Genomic DNA, 24,990 nt, shown 5'->3' with positions numbered 1-24,990 from the left:
TCATCTTTTGAATTACATGTCCTACTTTAGAATTACATAATAGATGCCTGGTTTACAATTTGGCTGCTCTAAAAAGATAGACTTTTGTGCATATTCAAATATGTATTACAGTGATATTCATTACCTTACATGACATATAATACTGTAATAAAGATTAAAAAGATGTCTTTTTAGGGTGACATTATTGCCTCCACCTGTTTGGTTATCACATCCGTATAATTATTGATTATTTTATACTTTTGCTGTTTTTTATTATGTTTACTATGTGTAACAACTGTTTCTTTAAAGATATACAGAATGCTTTACAACATGTAAACTAGGATGTCACAATAGGTTAATGTGTCGAACTGACCTAGATTCTTGCTCTTGAGGTTTTTTTTTTTTTTTTTTGGTTTTTTTTACGAGCGCCCGTAGAGGAAATATATTAGACTGAAAAGAGATGTTGTTTGTAATAATAAGTCTTTTGTTTTGTCTTTTTAGGAATTGGAGGAGGGTTAAGGGCCCTTTGCTTTAGTCCAGCATGGACAGCTTCTTCAAGGCGGCTGTTTGTGATCTGGACAAACTGCTTGATGACTTTGAGCTCAGTACTGGTAAGAAACAAAAAAGGGCTGAAAGTCATGATTAGTTTCCTTTTTGATAAATCGGCCTACTGTTTTCTCCATTAATCCTTTGATGTCAAAAAAGGGAGATAAATGTGTCCATCACAATTTCTCTGAGGCAATTTTGACATTTAGAAATCTCTAGATTTGTCAAACCAACAGTCCAAAAAGAAAGATATAAAATTGACAAAAATACAGAACAGAGTAAAAATGACACTTTTGAGAGGCTGGAAAATAAAGATTTCATGTATTGTTTATATGTACATACACACACACACACATACACACACAGTATACAATATACAGCTAACCTAGACAAAAGGGGTGCAACAGACAATTGCTTTCTAGATTAATTGATTCATTGTTTGGTCTATAAAATGTCAGAAAATAGTGAATAACTTCCATTCCATTTTCTCAATGTCTGAGTTAATGTCTTTAAAAGTCTTGTTTTGTCATTTTTGTTACCCAAAGATATTTATTTTAATATAAAACAGAAAAAAAGAAAGAAATCAACTGATTTGAGCTGTTTTTGTTTAAAATGTGGGATTTTTTTCGATGAATTTATCATCAAAATAGTTGCTGTTTATTTTTCTTTAGATCGACTAATAGATTAGTCGACTAATCCCTGCAGCTCTTTGTGACAGTGATGTTTTTTTATTCAATACAGAAGAACAATGTATGTTTTTAAACTTAAAACAATGTCCAACCCATACGATTTTTGTGTCAAATCTTTGCAATTTCATTTAAATTATTGTTAGAAAAATACATTTGGGAGTTCAATTTTTCTTCTAAACATCAGTAATACAACTTGATATCTACATTTTTTTTTTTTTAAGTGTATCTGTGTTTAACATGTTTTGTTCTTTTTTTATTTCAGAGGAACATGAATGCAAATCTGTTTTCCTGAAGCCGTCTGTGTACCCTTTCTCCTCACTGGGCTCTCAGTGTTTAACCTCCGAGGCCTCTCCCGTCCCGCCGAACCTCCCCGACCTTAACTCTCTCCATTATGGTTCTGCCACCAGCTGTCCTGACCGCTCCGCCACTCAAAACCGCGGCGCAGACGACAGGGAGGTCAAAGGTCAGCCTCTCACGGGGGTCGACCTCCTCTCCTCCGTGGATCGTCGGCCAGCTCAGAGCTCCGCCCCTCCCTGCCCCGATAGAGCTCTGAAGCCCGTGTGCGACCTCGTGAACGACACCAGCTCGGCCATCCTGGTCCGGGCCAACAGCCACGATGCTTTCAGCGAACTGGATGTTGCGGAGAAGCAAATGGAGGAGGAGGAGGAAGAGAAAGAGGAGGAGGAAGAAGAGGAGGAGGCGCTGCTGGTTGACTTTGACAGCCCCGTGGTCACCGGAGAGGAGCAAAGTGACGGCTTTAGAGACGCCGTGGAGGAGCAGGCCACCGTTTTAGACGCTAACGAGCAGAGCGGTGGATTCTCCGCCTCGCTCAGTCTGCTGGACGTCATCCTTCCTGCCGCGGTGGAGAGGAGCGGCGAGTCCACAGAGGATCCACCGCCACAGAAGATCTCCGAGTCGGCTGAGAAAGAGGAGAGGGACTGTGAGGAGGAGGCTCGCACAGACCAAGTGGTTGATAACTCTTTGGACCGCTGTGACCCAGAAGCCTCTCTGCCTGTTGATAGCATTAAAGAAACAACAACAACAACCTCGGAGAACACGGAGTCGCTAGAAGCCTCGGATGAAGGAGAGGCGGAGTCTTCTGTCTGTTTGAACTCAGACTGCATACCGGTGGGATTATCGTGCCTTCCCATCGCCGTGTCCATGTGTGGAGCTCTGGTGAACGCGACCACCACAGAGGATGAGTCGGGGCAAGCTGGGGAGCTGTGTGACGAGGCGGTGGACGCCTCCGAGAGCACGGAGGCCGACTCCACGTCAGCCTCGGAAGCCAGGTCCCGTTTACAAGACCCTGTAGAGGATTTGTCCGTGTCCCAGGAGCTGGCGGAGGGTAGGGCGTCACCAGAGGGGCAACATCTCGCTATTGAACCTCCTGCTGCTGCCGCCACTATCCCCTCTGCAGACCTCGCCTCAGAACCCAGCCCCGGCGATCCTCCCGAGTTCGGCTTTGAATACCTCCCCGAGAGCGACCAGGCCGAGCTGCTGGTCACGGACGAGGAGCTGGACGCGTTCCTGCGGGCGCATGCGGAGTCGGAGCAAAGAGGCGTCTCTTTCTGCGGCACACCGGGGGATTTCACTCAGCCCGAGAGTCTCACAGAGAATAACGGAGATCTGGATGGCGGGGAGCTGAGGATCTGCGGTAGGGACAGAGTAGAGGATCTGACTTCTCCAGAGAGCGAGAGAACAATGTGCGTGTCCGTCGAGGGGCGTTTTAACCCCGGTGCTCCATCGCAGGACTCTTGCGGACCTCCTTGCCAAGAGGAGTCAGAACTCTCCTCCGGCGTAAACCATTCTCTGACCAGCAACTCTTTCCAGCCCCAGCACAGCGGTAGCCCCGATCAGCAGCCCTCCTATGGAGGTGCAAGACCTAAACAGCTACACTGCCAAACCGCTAGATCTCCACCAGCAGGGGAGGAAGGAGAGGCTCCCACACCAGAGGAGGATGATGAAGATAGCTCACCCTCGAGTCTCGGAGAAGAGCATTCCAACATCAGGGATTTGAGCCCGATGTGCCCGTCTCAGGAGCATCGGGATTACAGCGTCGGGTACGATGAACTGTCAGAGCCCCCTCCGTACCCCGGGGAGTCGCCCACGGACGGAGCTCGGTCTGTTAACTGGAAGAGGGAGGGAGGGGAGGAGCTGGGGAGCCGACAGCCTGCATGGATGCCCGACTCTGAAGCTCCAAACTGCATGAACTGCTACCAGAGGTTCACCTTCACCAAGAGGAGGCATCACTGTCGAGCCTGTGGGAAGGTAAGAAAGTCAGCTCAGACACAAAGTTTCACTAAAATGTACCTTGTATGAAAACCAGCTGTAGATACAATAATTAAGATTCATCTGCCACTTATTTTCTCAGTAAAGCGATGAATAGGTTGGTTTTTAACAGACAGCAACCTGTGAAGCTGATTCAGAAGTGTCTTAAAGCTGCATTCTCTCTCCTGTCCACCAGGGGGCGACTCCTCTGGTTGTATAGAAGTCTATGAGAAAATGACTCTACTTCTCTCTTGATTTATTCCCTCAGTAAACATTGTAAACATGAGTTTATGGTCTCAATCTCTAGTTTCAAGTCTTCTTCAATACAGCATGATGTTCATTTAGTAAATGATGCTCCATTTAGAGTCAAACACACCATAAAGCAGGGGATGTTTGGGTGTTGAGTTCAAATATCAACAATCTTCCTCCAGAATCACAGACCCCGCCTTTTAATCAATCCTCAAGAAACAAAAACTGCAAAACAAATGTGACTCAGATTCAAGTTGATGCTCGTCACAATAACTTTGAGCCCAAAGTGCTGTCAACAGATGTCTTGTGTTTTCTTAACCACAGTCCAAAACCACCAAAATATTGATTACTATAAATGAGTTTAACAAAATAACAGGATGATATTTAGAATTTCTGATTGTTTTAACTGACTTCAGAGCAGTTGAAATGATTTTTTAGGCTGTGGTAAAGAAAAATTGTTTGGAGATTTGTTTACAAGATATAACAAATCAACAAAGAAGATCTTAATCGGCCAATATTGATCACCAATGATTGGTACCAGTGACAAAAAAAGTGATCTGGGTATGCTATATTTGCTCCTTCTTGAATGAATTCGATGGCTCAAAATACAAACCACTTTTCTTTGCAACTGTGATTTTCTAAACTTGTAATATTACTGACAGAACCAAACATTATTGGTGAATTAACAGGGAGCTTTTTGAAGGTTTATAATCAATATATTCTGTATAAAAGAAATCGGTGTTAGGTGCCTTGTTGTCTATAAACTATATATTGACCAAATATTTATAATAGTTTGTCTAATAAACTTCATTTATTTGACTTATTTGCGTTCATTTCTCCTGCAGATTGTCTTATTGTACATTTACGCTCATATCACACGTGACGGTAAATTAAAGTGAAAGTTCTCAGCAAGAGTACGTGTTTTGGAAATGGTTCAATTAAAGGGATTACTTCCCAGGACCAAAAATAGCTCCGTGGCTTCATGGACGCAGAGAGCATGAGTCAGCAGCTCCTCTATAGATCCCAACTGAGCCGGGTGTCCTAAAGATGGAGCTAAGTCCCTTTAAGGGGCCGGTGATTAAAACGGCATTAGAGAGGACTGTTTGTTATTGTTCTCAGATAGACACACATGTTCAGATGTACACTGAATTGTGTTTTTGTTGTTGCCTCCTCTCTGTGGCAGGTGTACTGTGCCGTGTGCTGCAACAGGAAGTGTAAGCTGAAGTACCTGGAGAAGGAGGCTCGCGTGTGTGTCGTCTGCTTCGATACCATACACCGAGGTAAGGCCACGGTTTTCATCCCGGATCAGAGATTCACTTCCACATTTACGAGCGTGTGACCAAAGATTAGCTCCTAATATAAGGAAGTAAATAAGGAAGTATTTCTACCACTTTTTAACAGAAGTGCAGAGTCAATCAGAATCAGAATCCGAAACAGTTAATTAACTTATTTAAGTATGTTACTTGTTACACATACAAGGAATTGGCTAGGTGATAGGTGAGTAACAGTAAACACAGTGCAGAAGTATAAGATATGATTAGAATCCAAACAACTAAATATGGTAAACAAACAAATAAGAGTACATTAAAACAAGTTTTTTATAGTGTCAAGTGTATATTAATATAGAAAACAATAAGTTGTGGGTTATTGACAAACCTCTCAAATGGGACGGAGATGTAGTTTATGCTCAAATGTTTTATATCACCTGGAGGGCCACTGTATATAACATTTTAATAAATAGATAAAAACAATTATATTGTGATTTAAATGATATTATCAAGCTAAAAAACCTGTGAGTGTAATGTTCCTCCATTGTTAAATAGTGACATGTTTTTGCTGTCTGATAGAGGATTAACCTAGTTTGCAAATACAAGTGATGAAGAGAAAGATCAGGTTAGAAACAGTAATGACAATAAAACACATTTTTGACAGTTAAATATTTGAGTAGTTTGATTGAAAGCTTTTCTTGTGGGAATGGATTTAGAACATCGACACTTTAAAGCTGCACTAATGAATGTTTTTATATTAACAATGGATCTGATATTTATGTGTAATGTAACGGGATGTTTTTTTTGCAAATGTTTCGGTTGCTTTTTCTGACGGAAGCGTTCGTCACATTAAATGTATCATTTTCGCGCCACATCTCATGGATTCGTCTCAGTCGTGCAGCTCTCTCTCCTCTTTTTTCTCCGTCGGCCATTTTTCCTTCAGTGCAATGCATGATGGTATATAGTAGTCATGGCAAGATGATGCTTTCATGCAACTTGGTTTGCAAAAAGGGTTAATTTCTCAAGGTATCATGTGCTCACAAAGCCACCTGCTGGTCAAAGAGTGTATTACACGATGGAGTCTGTTAGACAGATCTCTGACGGATGATCTCAACCTTATAATTTGTGATATAGGCTCCTGTTTTTTGCTCCAGTTGGCTTATTGTCTTGTGAGTAATGAATTAAATGTGTGTAAAATAATGGTCAATAATTTAATCATAATATAGTAATGGCAGGAGGGGCGATATTAGTGTTTAACCGTGCAGAGGGCAGTGGATTTGCTTGTGTTTCTAGGAAAATGATTTAGACAGGAGAATCTATTGTTATTTAATTATTAAACAATATTGTTTCAACTCTTGGCACAAGGTCCTAAACCTCGGCACAGTGTGTAACATCACTAGTTTATGGCTGGCAAAATAACTACTATATATTCCACTATATAGTTCATTATATAGTGTAATATATAGTGAGTGATTTTGGACACAGCCTGTATGTCCTTGTCATGTTTACAGGTTGCTTTGCAGCCTCCCAAGTGACCAAAGAAAATCAGTTAAACCAGCTTTAATATTTAATTATTGTCGACAAAACCCTGTCACTGTATTTAAGTGAATATAGAAACACGGGGGGGTTGATTTTAACTTTTCATCCCTCACATGAACTACGACTCATCTTTAAATAGACTGTATTCACTCGTTGTCATGAAAACTTAATAACATCACAGTAACATTTTCATTATGCAGCTCAGATGAATATTTAAGGCACGAAACACAACAAAAAAAATTCCTGTGGCTCAGAGGATATTAAAAATTCAAACGTTCATATGAAGAATCCTTTTTTTGGTCTATTGACATAAGAAAAATAAAGATCTTTAAATTGTTTTCCGCTTCTGTGGTCAGAGGCTTCTTTTTATGGTTAAAGACTGCAGCATGGACAGGGAGACGGGGGGGGGGAAGATGGATGGAGAGAGAGGGGGGGAGAGTTATAGCAGGACACTGGCATTTGTCCTTGGTTGTGTGTGTGTGAGTGTGAGTGTGTGTGTGTGACTCCTCTCTGAACGCAGCAGACATGTGATGCTCGCACACACGCCGTCTAAATTAAGAAAGAAGAAGTGGTGATCCACTTTTTGCGGCGGGTGGATGCTCGAGAGGTTGTGACGCGACCGCTCTCTCCTCTCCGTCACCTCTCCCTCCCTCCCTCCCCCTCCCTCCCTCCTTCCCTCCCTCCTTTTGCTCTCCATCTCTCATAACAGTGTGGTGAGCTTCATGTGAAGCTCACTGCTGACACACACATTGACACAAACACACACACACACACACCAGTTTGAGGCTAACAGGCTATTGCTTACGGCTAACGACAGACGTAGACTCTGGGATGTGAAAGCGGAGGAGCTGGTTTCATGAGAGCTGTGATGGGAGTGACTAAAGTCAGACTGAGGAATAGACTCGCAGTGATTTGGACCGGTTGAGTTTTAGCAGAGAGGATGAGGATGATGAGGATGATGATGATGATGAGGTAAGCTGCGTTTGTTTACTGCCCCTCTGGTTTTGCTGGTTTGTTGGATTGTTTATAATCTGTGCCGAGGAATATTTGTGTATATTTTGGGGTTACTGATGGATTTCTTACTTGTACTTGGAAGTAATTTGCCTGAAGCCCTGGATGACTTTTTTTATGCCGTGTCATCCTTTCCCGGGATGAAACAACTCTCCTTGTAGTGATGCTGTGTGACTATTTTTACCCATTAACCCTCTGAACCCTAAGCAGTTTCGGGGCAATTTTTGCTCTTTTGCACCCTAATTTTCACTGCAATATAAAAGTCCTCCTCCTCTATGGAAACAGAACAATCATGACTAGAAGTAGAGAGAACTCAAACATGTCTTTAGTGCAGAATATCACAGTTATAATGACATAAGTCATAAAAAAGGAAAAAAAGCAAGTTTAATTTCTTTGCTAATTTATTTTACAAAAATTGGAAAACAATGGTAGCTATATATCCAGCATTTTATCAAGTGTCTACAAGTGTCACCAGTGTTGAAAAAAAATGGAGGCTCTACTTTTTATATATATATTAAACTATTTACATTTTTAGTTCAGTCCACGTTTCACAGAATTGTTGTCACATGACTGTTGGTCTCAGATGAATCAATCATGGCTTCATAGTTCACTGAGGAGCTCAGAATTTAATGTTTTTTTTTTACAGAATCTGGTTAAAGTAAACAGTTTATTTGGGACAAATTTTTAATAACATGTTTTTTATTTATTTAATTAAATGTCACAATTTTAAGCTTTGTTTTGATTGCCTTCTCTGACGGAGACATTCGTCACACATGATCTGTTCAAGGATCGTCAGAAAGATGAAAATCTAATGATAATGAGGGTTTTTACAGCTTCTGGCTGTGATAAATGGTGTAGTTTTGGTTGTTGTTTAAAGAAAAGATGCTTTTCCATTCTGCCGGCAGATATTTGGGGTTCAAAGGGTTAACAAGGGTCTGAATAACTGTAATGTCTTTGCCGTGTTCTCCCCCCCGCTGTGGCTGTGTCCCCGGGCTTTTGTAAACCACACTGTAGTTGTTGTCGGTACACAACAGATCGATAAAGATCTATGACGTTTAATCAATATAATGTGGAGGAGTGCTACATCAGCATTTTCTCAGAGGGCCTCTCAGTCTTGAAGCCAGCTTTCCTGGAAGCAACAACTCACGTCTGTCCTGTTTGCAATAACCTTAAATCATCTGCTCCACATCATGTTCTGCAGTGGAGGCAGAGCCGTCAATCAAATGTGTCTGATGTTGTCCTGGGTAACAGTCAAAGCAACACAAAACAAGCTTTCTTATTAAAACATAAGAAACAAAGCTGCAGGAATGTAATGCAGTATTGTACCGTGTTAAACATAAAGCTCTTCTCAAGATCAAACTAGTCATCACAGGAAACACAAATCACAGCCGCTGCCTCGTGGTCATTCAACATAAACTGCGTGCAGAACGTCCACTGAATGTCCTCTGAGCTCACACAGTCATAGTCATGCTCCAGTTCTGCTTCTGAATGATCTGATTTGATATCTCACAGCATCATCATCATCATCATCAGAAGTTGCTGCAGGCTTCAACCTCGTTTTCAGAGTTGCTATTAACAGAATCCTGCAATATCAAAGAAACTTCTTCATGCTTGTGTCCGTGTTAATTTAAAGTACAAGTAATACAAATAAGTCTGTAACGGTACCTTCATACTGTGAAAGAATCAGGCAGGAACCCTCAAGTTACCTTACAGTACCTTAAAGCTGCATTCTCTCTAGTGTCCACCAGGGGGCGACTCCTCTGGTTGTATAGAAGTCTATGAGAAAATGACTCTACTTCTCTCTTGATTTATTCCCTCAGTAAACATTGTAAACATGAGTTTATGGTCTCAATCTCTAGTTCCAAGTCTTCTTCAATACAGCATGATGTTCATTTAGTAAATGATGCTCCTTTTAGAGTCAAACAGACCATAAAGCAGGGGATGCTTTAGGGCGGGGCTACACACTGATTGACAGGTCGACACCAGAGATGTATACGGCGTCTCTACGTCACTCCTCCTCAGTCCAAATATGGTCACTTCCTGATTACTGGTTGCAAAGTATAGGTAAATGTGAATGTTTGCACGCCAAAATGCTGTTTAATAGTTTATGTTTACTTTCTTAATTTGGGATGTCAGCATGCTAACATTTGCTAATTAGCATTAAACATGAAGAACAGCTGAGAAACCAAAACCAAAGTATTGTACAAATTAAAATGTAGTCCTTACGGAAAATATGAAAAATAAAGGGATCAATAAATAACAAATTTTTGTGGCAATGCATCCAATTGTTCAATTATTAATCTCATGATGGCGCTGGAGGAAAAAAATCAGAAGATTACCAAAGTCAGCAGGATTCATCCTCTGGGGAACATGAATGTCTGCACAGAAATTCATGACAATCAATCCAATAGTTGTTGAGATGTTTCCGTCTGGACCAACATTTCCGTTCATGGAGTCACACAGCTAGTGAGGCTAAAAAGAAAAAAAAAAAAAGAATAAAGTGACCTTGCATTAGAGCTGAGTTAAGTAGATTAAAATGAACTTTATGCTAAAATTAACACGCCTCTATGACGTGTTTCTCCTTGTAGCCCAGGCCCTGGAGCGGATGATGAGTCCTGCGGGTCCAAGTCCGAACCCCAACGTCCCGTCTGAGTACTGCAGCACCATCCCCCCTCTGCAGCAGGCTCGAGCCGCCGGCACTCTTAACTCCCCTCCGCCCACCGTCATGGTGCCTGTGTCCGTTCTCAAACACCCAAACAATGACAGTACGGTCGCTCCTAAATACTGTATGCATACTTTTACTGTTTTTCCCCCTGAGCTGAACCCTTTAAAGAGACGTTTCCTGTGTCGTCAGGTTGTCCTCGGGAACAGAAGCGGGTTTGGTTCGCTGACGGCATCTTACCGAACGGAGAGGTGGCGGACACGACCAAGCTGTCGGTGACGAGCCGCCGGAGCTCGCAGGAGTTCAATGCCGTCTCTCCAGACCAAACAACAGTAAGAAACAATCATCCACACATATGAGCAACAAGGAAAAACAATATAGTCTTAGTTTTAGGACTTTTTAGCAACTTTCTTTAACCTTCTTTTGAGAGAGTTGGTCTGCCACTGGTGGTTAAATACATAGTTTGGATGTAATATAGCAATATCGTAAGCACTTTAAGACACTTCAGGCAACTATCTGAAGAGTTTTACTTGCAGGATAGCCAAACTAACTTGTCCGAAATTAAAGATAGAGGCCTATTATTATAAAAAGTAATAGACAGAGATTTGAACAAAAGAGAAAAACGTTGCCTACAGTAGATGGAGTTTGTAGAAACAGACATTGCAAAACAATGAACTGCTGTGGACGTATTTGAGACCGAAAAGAATCATTATCAGTTCAAGTGAACGCTATATTTAGAATATTTTCACCTCTTTACCTTTCTGACCGGGAACTAAAAGTGTTATCTATGTTCTCTTCAAAGACACAAAACTCCATTGACAAAAACAGTCATTTTACTTCAGAGAACACAAGAGTTGCTGGTCTACTGCTGCCTCCATCTGTTGGTTTGTTTGTGTTAATGTGTGACTTTGGTGAATCCAAACTAACCCTTTTAATACACTAAAGTCACACAATAACACAAACAAACCAAAAGATGGAGGCAGCAGTAGACCAGCATCCCCTGTGTTCTGTGAGGTGAAATTACTGTTTTTGTCAATGGAGTCTGGTAGTTTTGAAGAGACCGATATGTAGGCTTCAGTTGGGCAAGGTAAAGCGGGGAAAATATTCTACACTTACACTGATATTGATTCTTTCCGGTGTCTAAAATGTGCCAGCATCTCCTGTGTGCACTGCGAGGTGAAATTACTGTTTTTGTCAATGGAGTGTGGTGTCTTTGAAGAGAGCACAGATTACATAGAGGGCTGTCTTACAGCAATGCAAAGAGGTGAAAATATTCTAAATATAGCATTCACTTAAACTGATAATGATTATTTTAGGTTTCTAAAATACGTCCACAGCAGTACACTGATTTGTTCTCCTGTTTGTTTCTCTAAACTCCATCTACTGTAGTAAAACACTGACTATGGAAAAGAACTTCATACAACCACAACGAGAAACATCCAAACTGTCTCTTAAATAAGATATTTGTCTGCTTAATTTCTTCCAATATATTATCACTATTTAACGTTACCTCTCGTGTTTCAGGTCGGGTCAGAGGTAGAGCTCGGTGGCTCCTCCCCCCCTGAAGCTTCTGGTTCCGTGGATGTGGTCCGGCCCCCGGTATCTGGACCCTGGGACTACGCTCTCCTATCTGGGATCGGTTCTTCTGTGGCGAGAGTTCCCAGTCTGCTGCCGGATAACGAGGACGATCTTCCTCCTCTGCTCATCGCCACCGGGGAGGACGAAGCTGGAGGTTTGTTTGTTTTATTTAGATCCTTTTAGAGGAACATGTCGATAAGGGAATGTGTTTGCAGATCTACATGTTGGTGCCGATAAGTTTTCACTTATTAATTTCGTTTAATTTTTCGTTTCATCTTTATTTTAGTTAGTGTGTTAGCTAGCTTTTCTTAAATTTAGTTTCAGTTTTTCATGTTTATTTGTTGTTTTAATAGATTTTATTTTTTTATGTAAGTTTGAGTTAGTTTTAGTAAGTTTGTGAGTTCGCTCGTTTCAATTTCAGTTTTCAGAAAGGTTTATTTTTTATTTATTTACATATATTTAGTTTTAGTAGGTTGTTCTTAGGGCCAGGTAAAATGTCTCAGAAGTATTTAGCTACATAAGGAAACAAACTACTTTGTTGGAGAACTGAGTAGGAATGGCCATTATGTTTAAATCTTTTGATTTGAGAATCAACTTGAGTCTTCTTTCAAAACCTTTAAGAAGAAAAACTTGCAATTTCATCCTGATTCCAGTTGTTTAACATCAGACCTGAGCTGAACAACTTTGTTAAATTGCATTTGATCTATTACAATATTTAAATCATGTTTTTTAATTCTACAACACTAAACTGCAAAGATTAACTTTGAAGCAATTGCAGCACAGCGCCGTCTCCTGGTAGATTCAGCTTCTGTGGTTTATGTTTCAAGAGTGACTCGTGTCTCCTTTTTCCTGTAGTGATATACAGAAAACTAAAACTAAAATTAATTCATTTCTTTATATTTTTACTGTATTTTTAACCAGGCAATATCCTTTCAGTAATCTTAAATAATGTTTTTGTTTAGTTTCAGTTTACAACAATATTTTTCACTTCTTATTTTCATTTTAATCTCAGTTTGTTTGTGATAATAATCCAGAGCTGGAGCAGCAAAAAAAATTGTGTTCACCTGATTAGAATCAATGAAAAACAATGTCTCACTGAGTATCAAGTCCTCTGCTTAAATAACATAAAATAAATAAAAAGTAATGAGCCAACTTCATAATATTGGGGAGATACTTCTCATTTTACAACAATCAATTAAAAATACATTTTACTTGTACAATCACAGCAAAACATCTGTCTTTGCGTCTCCTTCTGTATATTTGTATATCCAGCAAGTAACCATAAAGAATGTTAGAAAATAATAATTAAATGATACAAAATCTTCATTTTATCAGACTTCATAAAACAGGCAGTCGAATTCTCTAAGAAATTATTAAATTGATGAAAAACTCTAAGACATTCAGTAGAAAGAGGAGGATAAAAGTGTCCCTTGCACTCACAATGGTACTTTATTACGACATTAATCGCAAAACAAGTTTTAATATCCACACTTGTCTTCTTTTTGAATCAATACTTTTCAACTCTTCTGTGTGACATTTGTCTGACACAAGTTTTCAATTTAACAGATAAATGTGACGAACTCACAATGTTGCTTTTGGATCTTGACTTGTTTTTTCTTTCCAGATGTTTTGGTTGAGGAAAGCCCCGCCCCCTGCCAGATTCTGCACTTATTAGAGGAGGGAGGACCTCGACCGCTGACGTTTGTTCTCAACGCCAACCTGCTGGTCAACGTCAAACTGGTGACATGTGAGTAAGAATATATATAAAATACGAGTTATCTTTGGATGCTTTCATTATATACCTCCGTTGAAAAGCTAATAAACAGCCAATTAGCTGCAGTAAATGATGCAATGATGATGCAAATCAGGCAGTGAAGCTACTGTGAGGGATTTATGCTGCTGGAAATCCATTTATATTTTATTAGTTTAATCAGTGAGTCTTACTGCTAAAGTATCGCAACTTCATCCTCATCGTCATTACAGCACGTTGATTTTGGTTGCTTAGTAGCACGAACAACTTCTGCTGTGATAAACGGCGTAGTTTTGGCGATTGTTTAACGAAAAACATGCTTTTTAATGAATCTTTAGATTATTTTTTATAACATCTTAGGTCTGATGGTAAATTAGTTAAAATTGCCTTAATATCAGCGTAAGAAAAACATATGGTTAAACATCCTTTATTTTACTTTTTTACTTATTTAATATTCTTTACTGTGTGATTACTTATTTATAATACTTGTTTTGTTTCTATATCTCTTGTTTGCACAATCCTCTATGCTGCTGTAATCCTGCAAATTCCCCGCTGCGGGACTAATAAAGGATTATTTTATCTTATTTTATCGTTATGGATTAAAATGAGAGTCATGCATGTTTACTTTCTCTCCCACAGATCTCGTCCTTGTTAACTTTCTCTGTTTTCGCTTTCCTCCACCAGACTCCGGTCGTCAGTGTTGGTGTTTCGGCTCCAACGGGCTTCAGGCTCTGGGGCAGAGAGAGTTGGTGTTTTTGTTGGAGTGTTTACCGGAAGAAAAAACTCTTCCAAAAGACCTCTTCACACTCTATCTCAACATTTACCAAGAAGCCCAGAAAGGTAGATGCACCACATGCAGTCCACCTTTCTGCCTTTGTGGAAAAACAAAAAAACAAATCCTTCAGAGTCGTTGTCGTCTGTTACAGGGAAGTTTCTGGAGGAGCTGGATAACGTGACGTTCACCAGCAGCTTCCTGGGCAGTAAGGACCACGCAGGGATGTTGTTCTTCTCTCCCACCTGTCAGCCTCTGGACGGACTCACTCTCCCCCCGCAGCCCTTCATGTTCGGCCTGCTGGTCCAGAAGCTGGAGGTTCCCTGGGCCAAAGTCTTTCCTCTGCGGCTGCTTCTGCGGCTCGGAGCGGAATACAACGGTGAGTTTGTGGCTTTTTGGGATTAAATGTCGTGTCTATAGGGCTGCAACGGGTCATAAAAGCCAAGGTTTGGATTGTATCAAATATATATTTTCGAGATGCACCAATCTTGTTCTAGTTTTAATGATGTATTATAAGATGCTCCATGTTTTCCTTTTACATTGAGATTGTCATCTATATTGGTTGTTTTTATAAAAACACACAATTCAAATGATTAGGAAATAAAGTATTGTTTATTTTATTTATTTAACAACTCCCATTTGCATGTCATTTAGACAATATTTACTGTCAACATTTAAAGTTGGATACTTTTAACATACAGACACAATTTTTATGGAAAACAACTATAAACTATAAAATAAACTGTATTTATCATGAATAAAATTGGTCCTTGGTCATTTTCTGCTAAATGACTGTAATGTAATGTAATGTCCTAGCACAATAAACTAAAGCCTACATTTCAAGTAAAAGATAAGACAAAATTTGTGAATAATTAAATTACTAAAAATGGTAGACCGAGCTGCGTTTTCTCTTTAATGTTTTACTTTGTTTATAATTATTAAATATTATTTATTCTCATTCATTTAATTAGAAATAGGTCACAGGTCAGATCCTAATCAAAATTATTGAAATAAATCAATAATGAAAATTGTTAGTTTCAGCTCTAAAGGTTATTTTATCCAAAATTACTTGAGAACATTATCCCTTTATAAAAAATGTGATGTTTTTATCATATTTATATGTTTGTAAATTAGTCACCACACTATTTATAACTTACATATACAGATGATTAATTATCCGGTAATGTTATTCTCATATTTCTCTGTTTTCCAGTTTATCCCACCACGTTGACAAGTGTCCGTTTTCGGGACTCCGTGTATCGAGAGACGGGACACACCATCATGAATTTACTGGCTGTGAGTAATAAAACACTTTGAGTCTTACAAAGTATTATATGTACTGAAGTCATGTACTTCAGTTCTTAATCCCACTGAAACCTGCTTTTAATTAAGTGGCTGTCTGCTGTTAATCTTTTCCTGCAAGTTTGTCCTAAAATGACTCTGAAAAAGTGTTGAGTCGAGATGAAAGAAAAGGGATTTAGTCCGTCATCACTGTCATTGTAATCCAGTGACAAAGATTTCTCTAATGAGTAACATTAGAACCAGTTTAAAGCTTTACTGACACATACAACTACAATAATTTATCTGAAACAGACATAATTAAAGTGTTTTATACGACCAGAGTGAATCTGGAAGCAAGAAAAACATCCATTGATCTGAGAACATTGGATTTATGAATTGCCATTTGAGTTCCTTGTTTTCTTTCCTTTATTGGTTTCATTTGGAGGCACAAACACCAAAGTCTGTGCACCAAAATGCAAACATAAAAACAGGTTTTTTTTCCAGTGTTGAGTGACCTGTTTTATCTTCAGGACCTGAGGAACTACCAGTACAGTCTGTCGGTGGTGGAGGGCCTGAGGATCCACATGGAGATGGGCCACAGCTACATCGACATCCCCAAAAACAGCTTCAATGAGGTGAGAGAGCCGGAGAGGAAGGAATCCACGATTTATGGGAAACAGTCACTTTATTACTGTACTAAATCTCAGGTACATATTGTACTTTTTACTCTACTTCATCTCAGAGGTACATATTGTACTTTTTACTCCACTACATCTCAGAGGTACATATTGTACTTTATACTGTACTACATCTCAGAGGTACATATTGTACTTTATACTGTACTACATCTCAGAGGTACATATTGTACTTTATACTGTACTACATCTCAGAGGGACATATTGTACTTTTTACTACATCTCAGAGGTATATATTGTACTTTTTACTCCACTATTTGTACTTAAGTACGGTTTTGAATACAGGACTTTTACTTGTAGTGGTGTATTTTAACAGTGTTGTATTAGTACTTTTACTGAAGTAAAAGCTCTAGTATTTAATCACATCGTGTAAAAGGACTCTTTACATAACGACACACAGCTCTACAGGTCTGTGAACGTGTTTCCTGTGTTTTACAGATGCAGAAGGTGGTGAACGCGTCCAACGAGCACGTCATCAGCATCGGAGCGAGGTTCAGCTCGGAGGCCGACTCTCACCTGGTCTGTTTCCAGAACGAGGAGGGAAACTACCAGACGCAGGCCAACAGCAAGCCTGGAAAGACCCGCACAGGTGAGAGCCGCCTGTGATCCTCCGTCCTATCAGAAATAAAGAAGGACGAGCGAGTACAATGACATCATTCTGTGGTTTTTTTTGTTACAGTGACTGGAGCCAGTTTTGTTGTGTTCAACGGGGCCCTGAAGGCGTCTTCAGGATTCATCGCCAAGTCCAGCATTGTTGAAGGTAAAGATACTGATTTGTTCTATAATGCTTGACTGTTTTTTTTTGGGACCTACCGTAACTGGAATCTCTCCTAAGATGGGTTGATGGTGCAAATCCCTCCGGAGACCATGGAGGCCCTGCGCGGCGCCCTGAGGGAGCAGACGGACTTCCACATACCGTGCGGCAGGAACGACGGCGGGGAGCTGAGAGAGAACGTCAGCGTCCGCTGGGTCGACCTGAGTTCACCTGTGAACACGGGGTAACCACGAGTTCACTCCACTGTTTACACTCTGGTACACTCTGTCCTCCACTGGACTGCTGTCGTAACAAATACTCTAGTACAAGTAGTAAAATCAGATGTTTTATTTGTTATTACCTTTGTTACACAAACCTTAACCCTCACAGGGGTAAGGATTCGGTGCAAGTTTGTTCGAAACAAATGCATAAGGATCCATTCGTTTCATTTAACCTTCTGAAGCAGTTACTGGGTGTTTTTTTGCTCATGTCACATTTTACTCTTTGTGGCCTTGATTTTCACTGCAATATAAAAGTTCTGCATCTCTATGGAAACGTCACAATCATGACTAGAAGTAGAGAAAACTCAAACATGTTTTTAGTGCAGAATAACACAGAAAAAAATGCATCTTGAATTCTTTCATCATTTATTTCACAAAAAGTAAATATATTTAAACATTCAAAGCATCCAAACATGTTTGTGTTAAACAGTATTAAACACATTGTAAACTAGCAACAAACATTTAGGAAAGAACAAAATAGAAAAGGCGACACAAAATCCTAAACACGAGAAAAACATCCTTCAAACAGATGAAAGAAACTACAGCGTTTAATTCAAACAATCTATAAAAACAATACATTTTTCCTCTTGTCTGTGAAATTAAAAAATAGGTTCAGATTAGTTTAAGTCCGTCTTAAAAGAATATTCAGACAGTTTTTGCTGACCAACATCTCTTTCTTACAAGCTTCCAATATTTATTTCCTTTGTAAAAATACAATTTATTTGAAAATAATATGAGTTAATCAAATTACGTGCAAGATCTAAAATTATAGTGTTCTCCTCTTGTTTCCCCAGACAGTTTTTCTTTTCTGAGCTCTAACACAAAGAGGGAGTTTTGTATTAAAGAAGTGAACTTGTCCTTTTTAAAAAGTTCAAATGAAAATCTTTTAAAAGTAAATAACTTTACCTCCAAACTTTAAAATGTAAGTGTATTTAAGACAAACATTCATTACTGAGCTCTAAAGAGAATTAATGGTGTTTTTTCATTGTTTTGTGACTCAAATATATTAATCTGTGATGTGATTCTCTCACTCTACTGCTCCTCTGCAGCAGAACCAGCGGCGTTGATGGGCGACCTCTGGATGGCGTCCGCAGTGTGAGGATGCAACAGGACACGGAGTTTGAGACGGACGGACGCACCATCAGCTGCACCGAGGTGAATTTAAATCAACCAAGTCTTTGCACCTGATAAACGTTTAGAGGTTTAGATCCCAGTCCAGGTGTCTGAATCTCTGAATCTCTGGATGTTTCTCCAGGTTTTCTACCAGCTGAAGGCTCCAGACTGCAGCCTGGAGTCGGTGCTGTCGTCCTGCAGCGTGTTTCAGAAGGAGATGGCTCTGGCCGCCTGCAGCGCTCTGACTCCTCACCTCGCCGTCCTCGCCTCCAGCGGCATCAACTCGCTCTCGCTTCGAATCTCTACGCAGGCCGATATGGTAAAAATCTATATTTGTAATGGAAAAATTTCTTTTTATTTTACTTTTAAAGCTTCAATTGAGGTTTTTGAACGAAGCTTTTGCGTCTGTCGTCGTATTTTATGATGTCATCACCCCCAAAACAACTTAATTTGAATGAAGTGATTGATCATATTCAATTAGCTACACTTTTTTTATTAAATCATATTAATTTAATGAATATAACTCATCAGTGTTTTTTTGAAAGGCTAAACGCCAACAAATATAAAATGAAGCAGAATATTTTGTTAATTTTGTTATAGAAAAAAAACTAATTCTATCTTTTTTAAATAAATGTTGACTTTTGGACTTTGTGTTTGGATCACAGGAGACAGAAACAATCCTACAAAGCAACCAATATAAACCTACAAATAGTGTTATGATGATAATAATATTGAAGTCTGATCTTTATCTGACACTGTGCAGAAATACTAGCAATAAATAGAAGGAAGAAAATGCGCTAAAATATTGAATATAATCTGATGAAATAGGACATTTGAAGCAGGACTAAGACTTTATTGAAAAATAGCGAAGAGAGAACATATTTGTGATAAAATATTTAGGTTTTTTTTGATTAACTAAATCTAAAATAGCTGCCAAAATAACCACTGGATATGAATGAAACTTCCAACTATTCATTAGAGCCCTTTTTGTACCACAGTACGGTATTTAAAGTATCAAAAAGCCATAAACCAACCTCCACAAAGACGAGGAGCGGTTGTAATTATCTGTAAACTCATATCCATCGACTACTTTGTCTTTATACAAACCCTGTAAAGAAACAAGTCAAGTGTTAAATGCATTATAAAGAAACAAAGGTTAAATATCCTGTAAACTTTTTGATTTGGCTGCAAAATATTTACTAAAATGTAGATTTTTAGGACTTCCTGTTTCTAAAGCATCTAAAAATTGTCCTTTGTATCGTCCCTGGAGGAGCAGACAGTGTTTTTACAATGACAGTCACATGACCGCGCACACAAAGTTACAAAAATGTTACCATCTTCATTACAGCGAGTATAAACTGAGCTGGTTTCTCCGTGTCTCCGCCCTCAGGTGGAGTACCAGGCCGGCTCCGGAGGCCGCCTCCTCCCTCAGCGCTACATGAACGAGCTGGACGGCGCTCTGATCCCCGTCATCCACGGAGGTAGTGCTAGCGTTCCGCAGACCGCCATGGACATGGAGTTCATCTTCTACATCACACACACCATCTAACGCACATGCAGACAAAAAAAACCACATCAACAGTATTGGAATAAAAATAAGGTGATCGAGCACAGAGAGAGAAAAGAGGAGCTGTTGATTTTTAGGCGGGACATGCTAACGCTACAGCTCATTTTTATGGACATGCAGCCAATCACAGAGGACGATGCAGCATTCCCACTCTGAGGTTGGGGGTGTTCTCATGGAGTTGAAATGATATTTCTGTTTTATTTGTGCTCACCAAAGCTGCTTTAATACGAGAAGCCAAACACTAAACAAGGATTACGACACGACCAAATACAACCAAACCGATTCTTCTTCTTCTTCTTCTTCTTCTTCTTCTTCTTCTTCTTCTTCTTCTTCTTCTTCTTCTTCTTCTTCTGCTCTGCCTTCCAGGCTCCGTCAGCTCGGAGCACCTCAGTGAATGTTTCCCCCCCCACACACAACAGACGCTCTGTCGAAATGTCTCTCATTTGGATGTATTTATTATATTTTAATATGGGCTTATTGAATGAAATGATGATATTAAAGCAAGGGGATATTACTGGCTGCAGTATTCAGTGCTTGGGAGGTGAAAACGTGTCAAGTTCTGGCGTTGTTCTTAAAAACAGCAAAGAAATTAATTTTCCTCTAAAGGAAACCATGCTTTCATTATATATTATATATTATAATTAAACACTGGGCCTCTTGCAAGAATTGTTTTTGAGACTTTTTGGGGGGGGAAGTTCTGCCCGTGCGACATTCAAAGTCACGTTCACCAAACTGCTCAAAACTCAAATCCACGCCCTTAAATTTCTCCCTTTTCCGCTCCATTTTTGGGGTTTAATTCAGGAAAATGTCACCAAAATGTGAAAAGAAACAACCTCTGAAATCAGTGGATTAAAACACGACATATTTAGAAGTTTCAGAACTATTATTAGTGGGATTTGAACTAAAGTTTTGACATGATTGTGGTCAGATCAATATGACAGTCTTGGAGGTTTATGAGAGATTGTACTTGTGTTTTTACGCTGTCAGGTGTTTTCACAGGACGTACACCTGGACAGAGACGAGCATTAGGATGCATGTTACCAAAGTCACACAATAACACAAACGATCTAACGGATAGAGACAGCAGCTGTGTTCTGAGAGGTAAAATTACTGTTTTTGTCAATGAAGTCTGGTGTCTTTGCAGAGAGCATAGAAAACAGCTTTGTTTCCCCGTTATAAAAGTAAAGAGGTGAAAATATTCTAAATATAACGTTCACTTAAACTGATATTGATTCTTTTAGGTTTCTAAAATACGTCCACAGCAGAACATTGCTGCTTCTTCCACTTCAAAGTATCCAGAATATCCCTTTAAGTCAAACAAGTATTTTCCACTTCTGTATTCATACGACAACTCGTGAGTTTTGTTCGTTCCTAAATTCTAAATACGTACGTGACACTAATACATTTGTTTAAGTGTTTCTTGCACGAGGCCCGTCGTGTGTCAGTAACAGGTTTTTTGTTCAGATGAAGCTCAGTTCAACGCTACAGGAGGATTAATGCATTTTTTTGTTATTCGATGGGTAATCGGCCATCTTGAGCATCTTCTTCATTCACAAATTATTTTTGCTAAGACGTGAATGTGACCGGTGTGTTTTGGACGACAAAGTTCTGAAACTCAACTTCATTTAAAACAAATTCTCTGTTGCTTTTTTTCCATTTTAGTGAGCTTTGGTCCAAGAAGCTTCTGCTATACTTTCATTGTCTGAACATTCTTACTTTTGGATCGAGCAGCTGTTTCTTTATGAACACAGCATCCTCTTTAATTGCTGACCAGTATTTCCCAGCTCAAATACCAATGATTTGTCTTTACTTCAAGAGATTTTCACGATGTCTGCTTCAGTTTTTGAGATTTGCACAGCTGATGAGAACTTTACATTTGACATTTTATGGCTCTCTTTAAGCATTTTGAAAGTTATCTGACACTTTTTTTATTTAATTCTTAATATTTAATGATTATAACTGTACAGGCTTTTTGCAAACTTTTAAATATATAGTTTGATATTAATTGGAAATAAGCCAATTAGCTTTCTTGCTGATAGTTCGATGAGCATATTGATACCACTCTCATATCTTAGAGATACAGCCAGCAGTGGCTTAGCTTAGCTTAGCATAAAGACTGGAAACAGGGGAAACAGCTAGCCTGGCTCTGTCCAGATGTAACAAAATCAACATCCGAAGCTCACGAATGAATCTTTTTCTTTCATTTGTACAAAAACTGTGTAAAACGACAACTTGTTATTTTTATGCTTCGGTTTTTGTAGGTGTGAGTGTGAATGAAAGTTAAAGAAATTGTTGGAAACGGTCACTCCCCTTTTCCGACCTTAAAAGGTGTGATGGGAACAAGTTTCCGAAGTTTCTGTAGGCGGCGTTGACGGGTAGTAGGCGTTGTATATAGGACGTAGGCGGAGTCGGCAGCATGAAGGCGGAGTCAACAGGAAGTAGGCGGCGTTTACAGAAAGTAGGCTTAGTTAACAGGAAGTAGGCAACATTTACGGGATGTAGCCGAATTTTACGGGATGTAGGCGACTTGTACGGGACGTTGGCAACTTTTACGAGATGTAGGCGATGTAGGCGACTTTTACAGGGCGTTTACAGAAAGTAGACTCAGTCGACAGGAAATAGGCAACGTTTACGGGATGTAGGCGAATTTTACGGGACGTAGGCGACTTGTACGGGACGTAGGCGACTTCAACAGGAAGTAGGCGGCATCTACAGGACGTAGGCGGCGTTTACAGAAAGTAGACTTAGTCGACAGGAAGTAGGCAACGTTTACGGGATGTAGGCGAATTTTACGGGACGCAGGCGACTCTTACCGGACGTAGGCGACTTTTACGGGATGTAGGCGACTTTTACAGAACGTAGGCGACTTTTACGGGACGTAGGCGACTTGTATGGGACGTAGGCGACTTGTACGGGACGTAGGCAACTTTTACGAGATGTAGGTAACTTTTACAGGACGTAGGCGACTTTTACGGGACGTAGGTGACTTTTGCGGGACATAGGCGACTTTTACGAGATGTAGGCGACTTTTACAGGACGTAGGCAACTTGTATGGGACGTAGGCGACTTTTACGGGACGTAGGCGACGTCGGCAGGACATCGGCATTTTCGATGGGATGAACTCAAAGTTGGCATTACGTAGGCAGAGTCGACGGGAAGTAGGCGAGACGACTGGAAGTAGGAGGAGTCGACATGACGTAGGCTTTTCTGGCAGGATGTAGGCGGCGTTTACAGAAAGTAGTGGTAGTTGACAGGAAGTAGGCGACGTTTACGGGATGTAGGCGCCGTCGTCAGGACGTACACAAGGACTTTTTGGCATCCAGCTCTCAGGTGTGAAAAGGCTCCAACTCTCAGCAAATGCTAATAAGCAGGTTTCCCAAAATCTTAAACATAATGCTTTTTTTAAAAACACCTGTGGTTTGTGCCCTGAACTCAGCAGGAGTCATCTCAGGTGTTATTTGGAGCAAGAACTCACAAAGTATTTTACCAAACAGTGAAAAGCATCTGACCAGTTTCATGATTTGAATTGATTTCATGTGTTTTCACAGCAGCTTTAAGTTACTTCAGAACCATTTAAACAGCAGACAGCTCGGTGTCCTTTTTGATCACACGGAAAACCTCACCCTTTTTTTCTGCACCAGCTTCTCGTATTTCCACAAAATTCAAATCCCGATCTGATCCGCCAAATTCCTCGTATTTGACAGTCTGTCCCAGAATCTCACTTTTCAGTCAGGATTGTTTTTTTTGTCCAATTATAAAAAAAGATAAAACAATATGCATAGAGTTTTCTTCTGTATAATAATGAAGCGTTATTTTTGGCATCATAAAAGTTTTAACCAAAAAAGAAAGAGTTCATATTTTTGATAGAACAATAGGCTACATAAATGTTTAAGTGTAAAAGAGAAAAACACCACACAGTTAATTCCAGAAATAAACAAATCTAATTTATTATGTTGTCGTAAGGTGGAAAATATCTATACCCAAGATGCATTGCATAAAGAATGTGTAGGTTGTGTACAAATCTAAATAAAAGCAGCTGTAATTTTTAACGTTGATTTCCAAATGTTATGATTCTCAGAGTTGAGACATTTGATATTTAGTGGCTAATAATTAACGAAACATTTTCATCTTTTCGTCAAACAAACCAAGTCACGTTGTTATATTTAGTTAGTTAGAAACTTCTTAACATTGTGTAAAATGTTTTTGGGCTTCAAATAAACATGAATCACAAACATGAACAAAGTAAGAAACAGTAAAAACATTTTGGGAGTTAAGATTTCAATTAAATGCATCAAATACAGCTCAGTTGTTCTAGTACTATTCATTATGTTTTTACTAATATAAAGTATTTCTTGTAGACATTCTTTTGATACTTGTGGAAGTTCTAAAGCAACTTCCTGAGAGAAGAAATTCAAATTGGTAAATTACAGATAATACTCAAATTGTCACCCAAGAAAAAAACATAAATATCTGCGTTTCGACGCTGAACGTAAAGCAAACGAGGGAAAGTCGACATGTTTCACCAGCTGTGCAAACAACATCAAAACATGCTCAGAAAGTTTCAGGACATCTGGTTGATCTCGACAAAGTACATCATTATTTAAACTTTGTAAGCAGAATAATTAAAAGTATTTTCCTCCGTATTATATATCAATCAGGAAGTAACATTTTTGCAGGTAAATTATTATATTTTCTCTGATTTATCAAAATAACGTTCCAATTTGTCAAAGTTTTCTTCTCTGTTTTGTGTAAATCATCTATTTATTCATTGCTTTTATTTGGTGAACCTGGTATCTGGGTCCGAATCATCTGAATAACTCGAGTATTTAAAGAATAAAATGAGTTTTATGAGACAATATTTGTTTGTAATCTTTGTCTTAAATGAATTTGATTCAGATTTTTACTTTTCTATTTCAAAATACTGCAAGAATAGCATTCATACCCCCACCTGTTTTACTCAAATATTGTACTAAAGTACAAGTCGAAAT

General features: G+C 39.4%; 1 protein-coding gene across 2 annotated transcripts in view; it reads left to right on the top strand.

The window, feature by feature from the left end:
• The window catches only part of zfyve16 (zinc finger, FYVE domain containing 16), a 27,311-nt gene extending 2,466 nt beyond the window's left edge, over window positions 1-24,845 (top strand). Inside the window, exons 2-18 of one of the 2 annotated variants that reach the window (XM_054612304.1) lie at window positions 481-590; window positions 1,477-3,482; window positions 4,915-5,011; window positions 10,138-10,314; window positions 10,404-10,543; window positions 11,736-11,943; window positions 13,414-13,536; window positions 14,224-14,379; window positions 14,466-14,690; window positions 15,525-15,607; window positions 16,123-16,227; window positions 16,726-16,876; window positions 16,967-17,047; window positions 17,123-17,285; window positions 18,372-18,477; window positions 18,578-18,754; window positions 19,826-24,845. In XM_054612304.1, coding sequence (XP_054468279.1) covers window positions 521-590; window positions 1,477-3,482; window positions 4,915-5,011; window positions 10,138-10,314; window positions 10,404-10,543; window positions 11,736-11,943; window positions 13,414-13,536; window positions 14,224-14,379; window positions 14,466-14,690; window positions 15,525-15,607; window positions 16,123-16,227; window positions 16,726-16,876; window positions 16,967-17,047; window positions 17,123-17,285; window positions 18,372-18,477; window positions 18,578-18,754; window positions 19,826-19,984 — 4,227 coding nt within the window. In that variant the 5' untranslated portion in view covers window positions 481-520 and the 3' untranslated portion in view covers window positions 19,985-24,845. The remainder of the gene's footprint in view (window positions 1-480; window positions 591-1,476; window positions 3,483-4,914; window positions 5,012-10,137; window positions 10,315-10,403; window positions 10,544-11,735; window positions 11,944-13,413; window positions 13,537-14,223; window positions 14,380-14,465; window positions 14,691-15,524; window positions 15,608-16,122; window positions 16,228-16,725; window positions 16,877-16,966; window positions 17,048-17,122; window positions 17,286-18,371; window positions 18,478-18,577; window positions 18,755-19,825) is intronic. The other variant, XM_054612305.1, reaches the window with a different exon arrangement.
• Window positions 24,846-24,990: the final 145 nt, after the last annotated feature.

Source organism: Anoplopoma fimbria, chromosome 14, assembly GCF_027596085.1.
Source record: "Anoplopoma fimbria isolate UVic2021 breed Golden Eagle Sablefish chromosome 14, Afim_UVic_2022, whole genome shotgun sequence".
Classification (NCBI taxonomy): domain Eukaryota; kingdom Metazoa; phylum Chordata; class Actinopteri; order Perciformes; family Anoplopomatidae; genus Anoplopoma; species Anoplopoma fimbria.
Note: the sequence above shows the minus strand (reverse complement) of the source record. Positions and strands in the feature narration are given on the sequence as shown.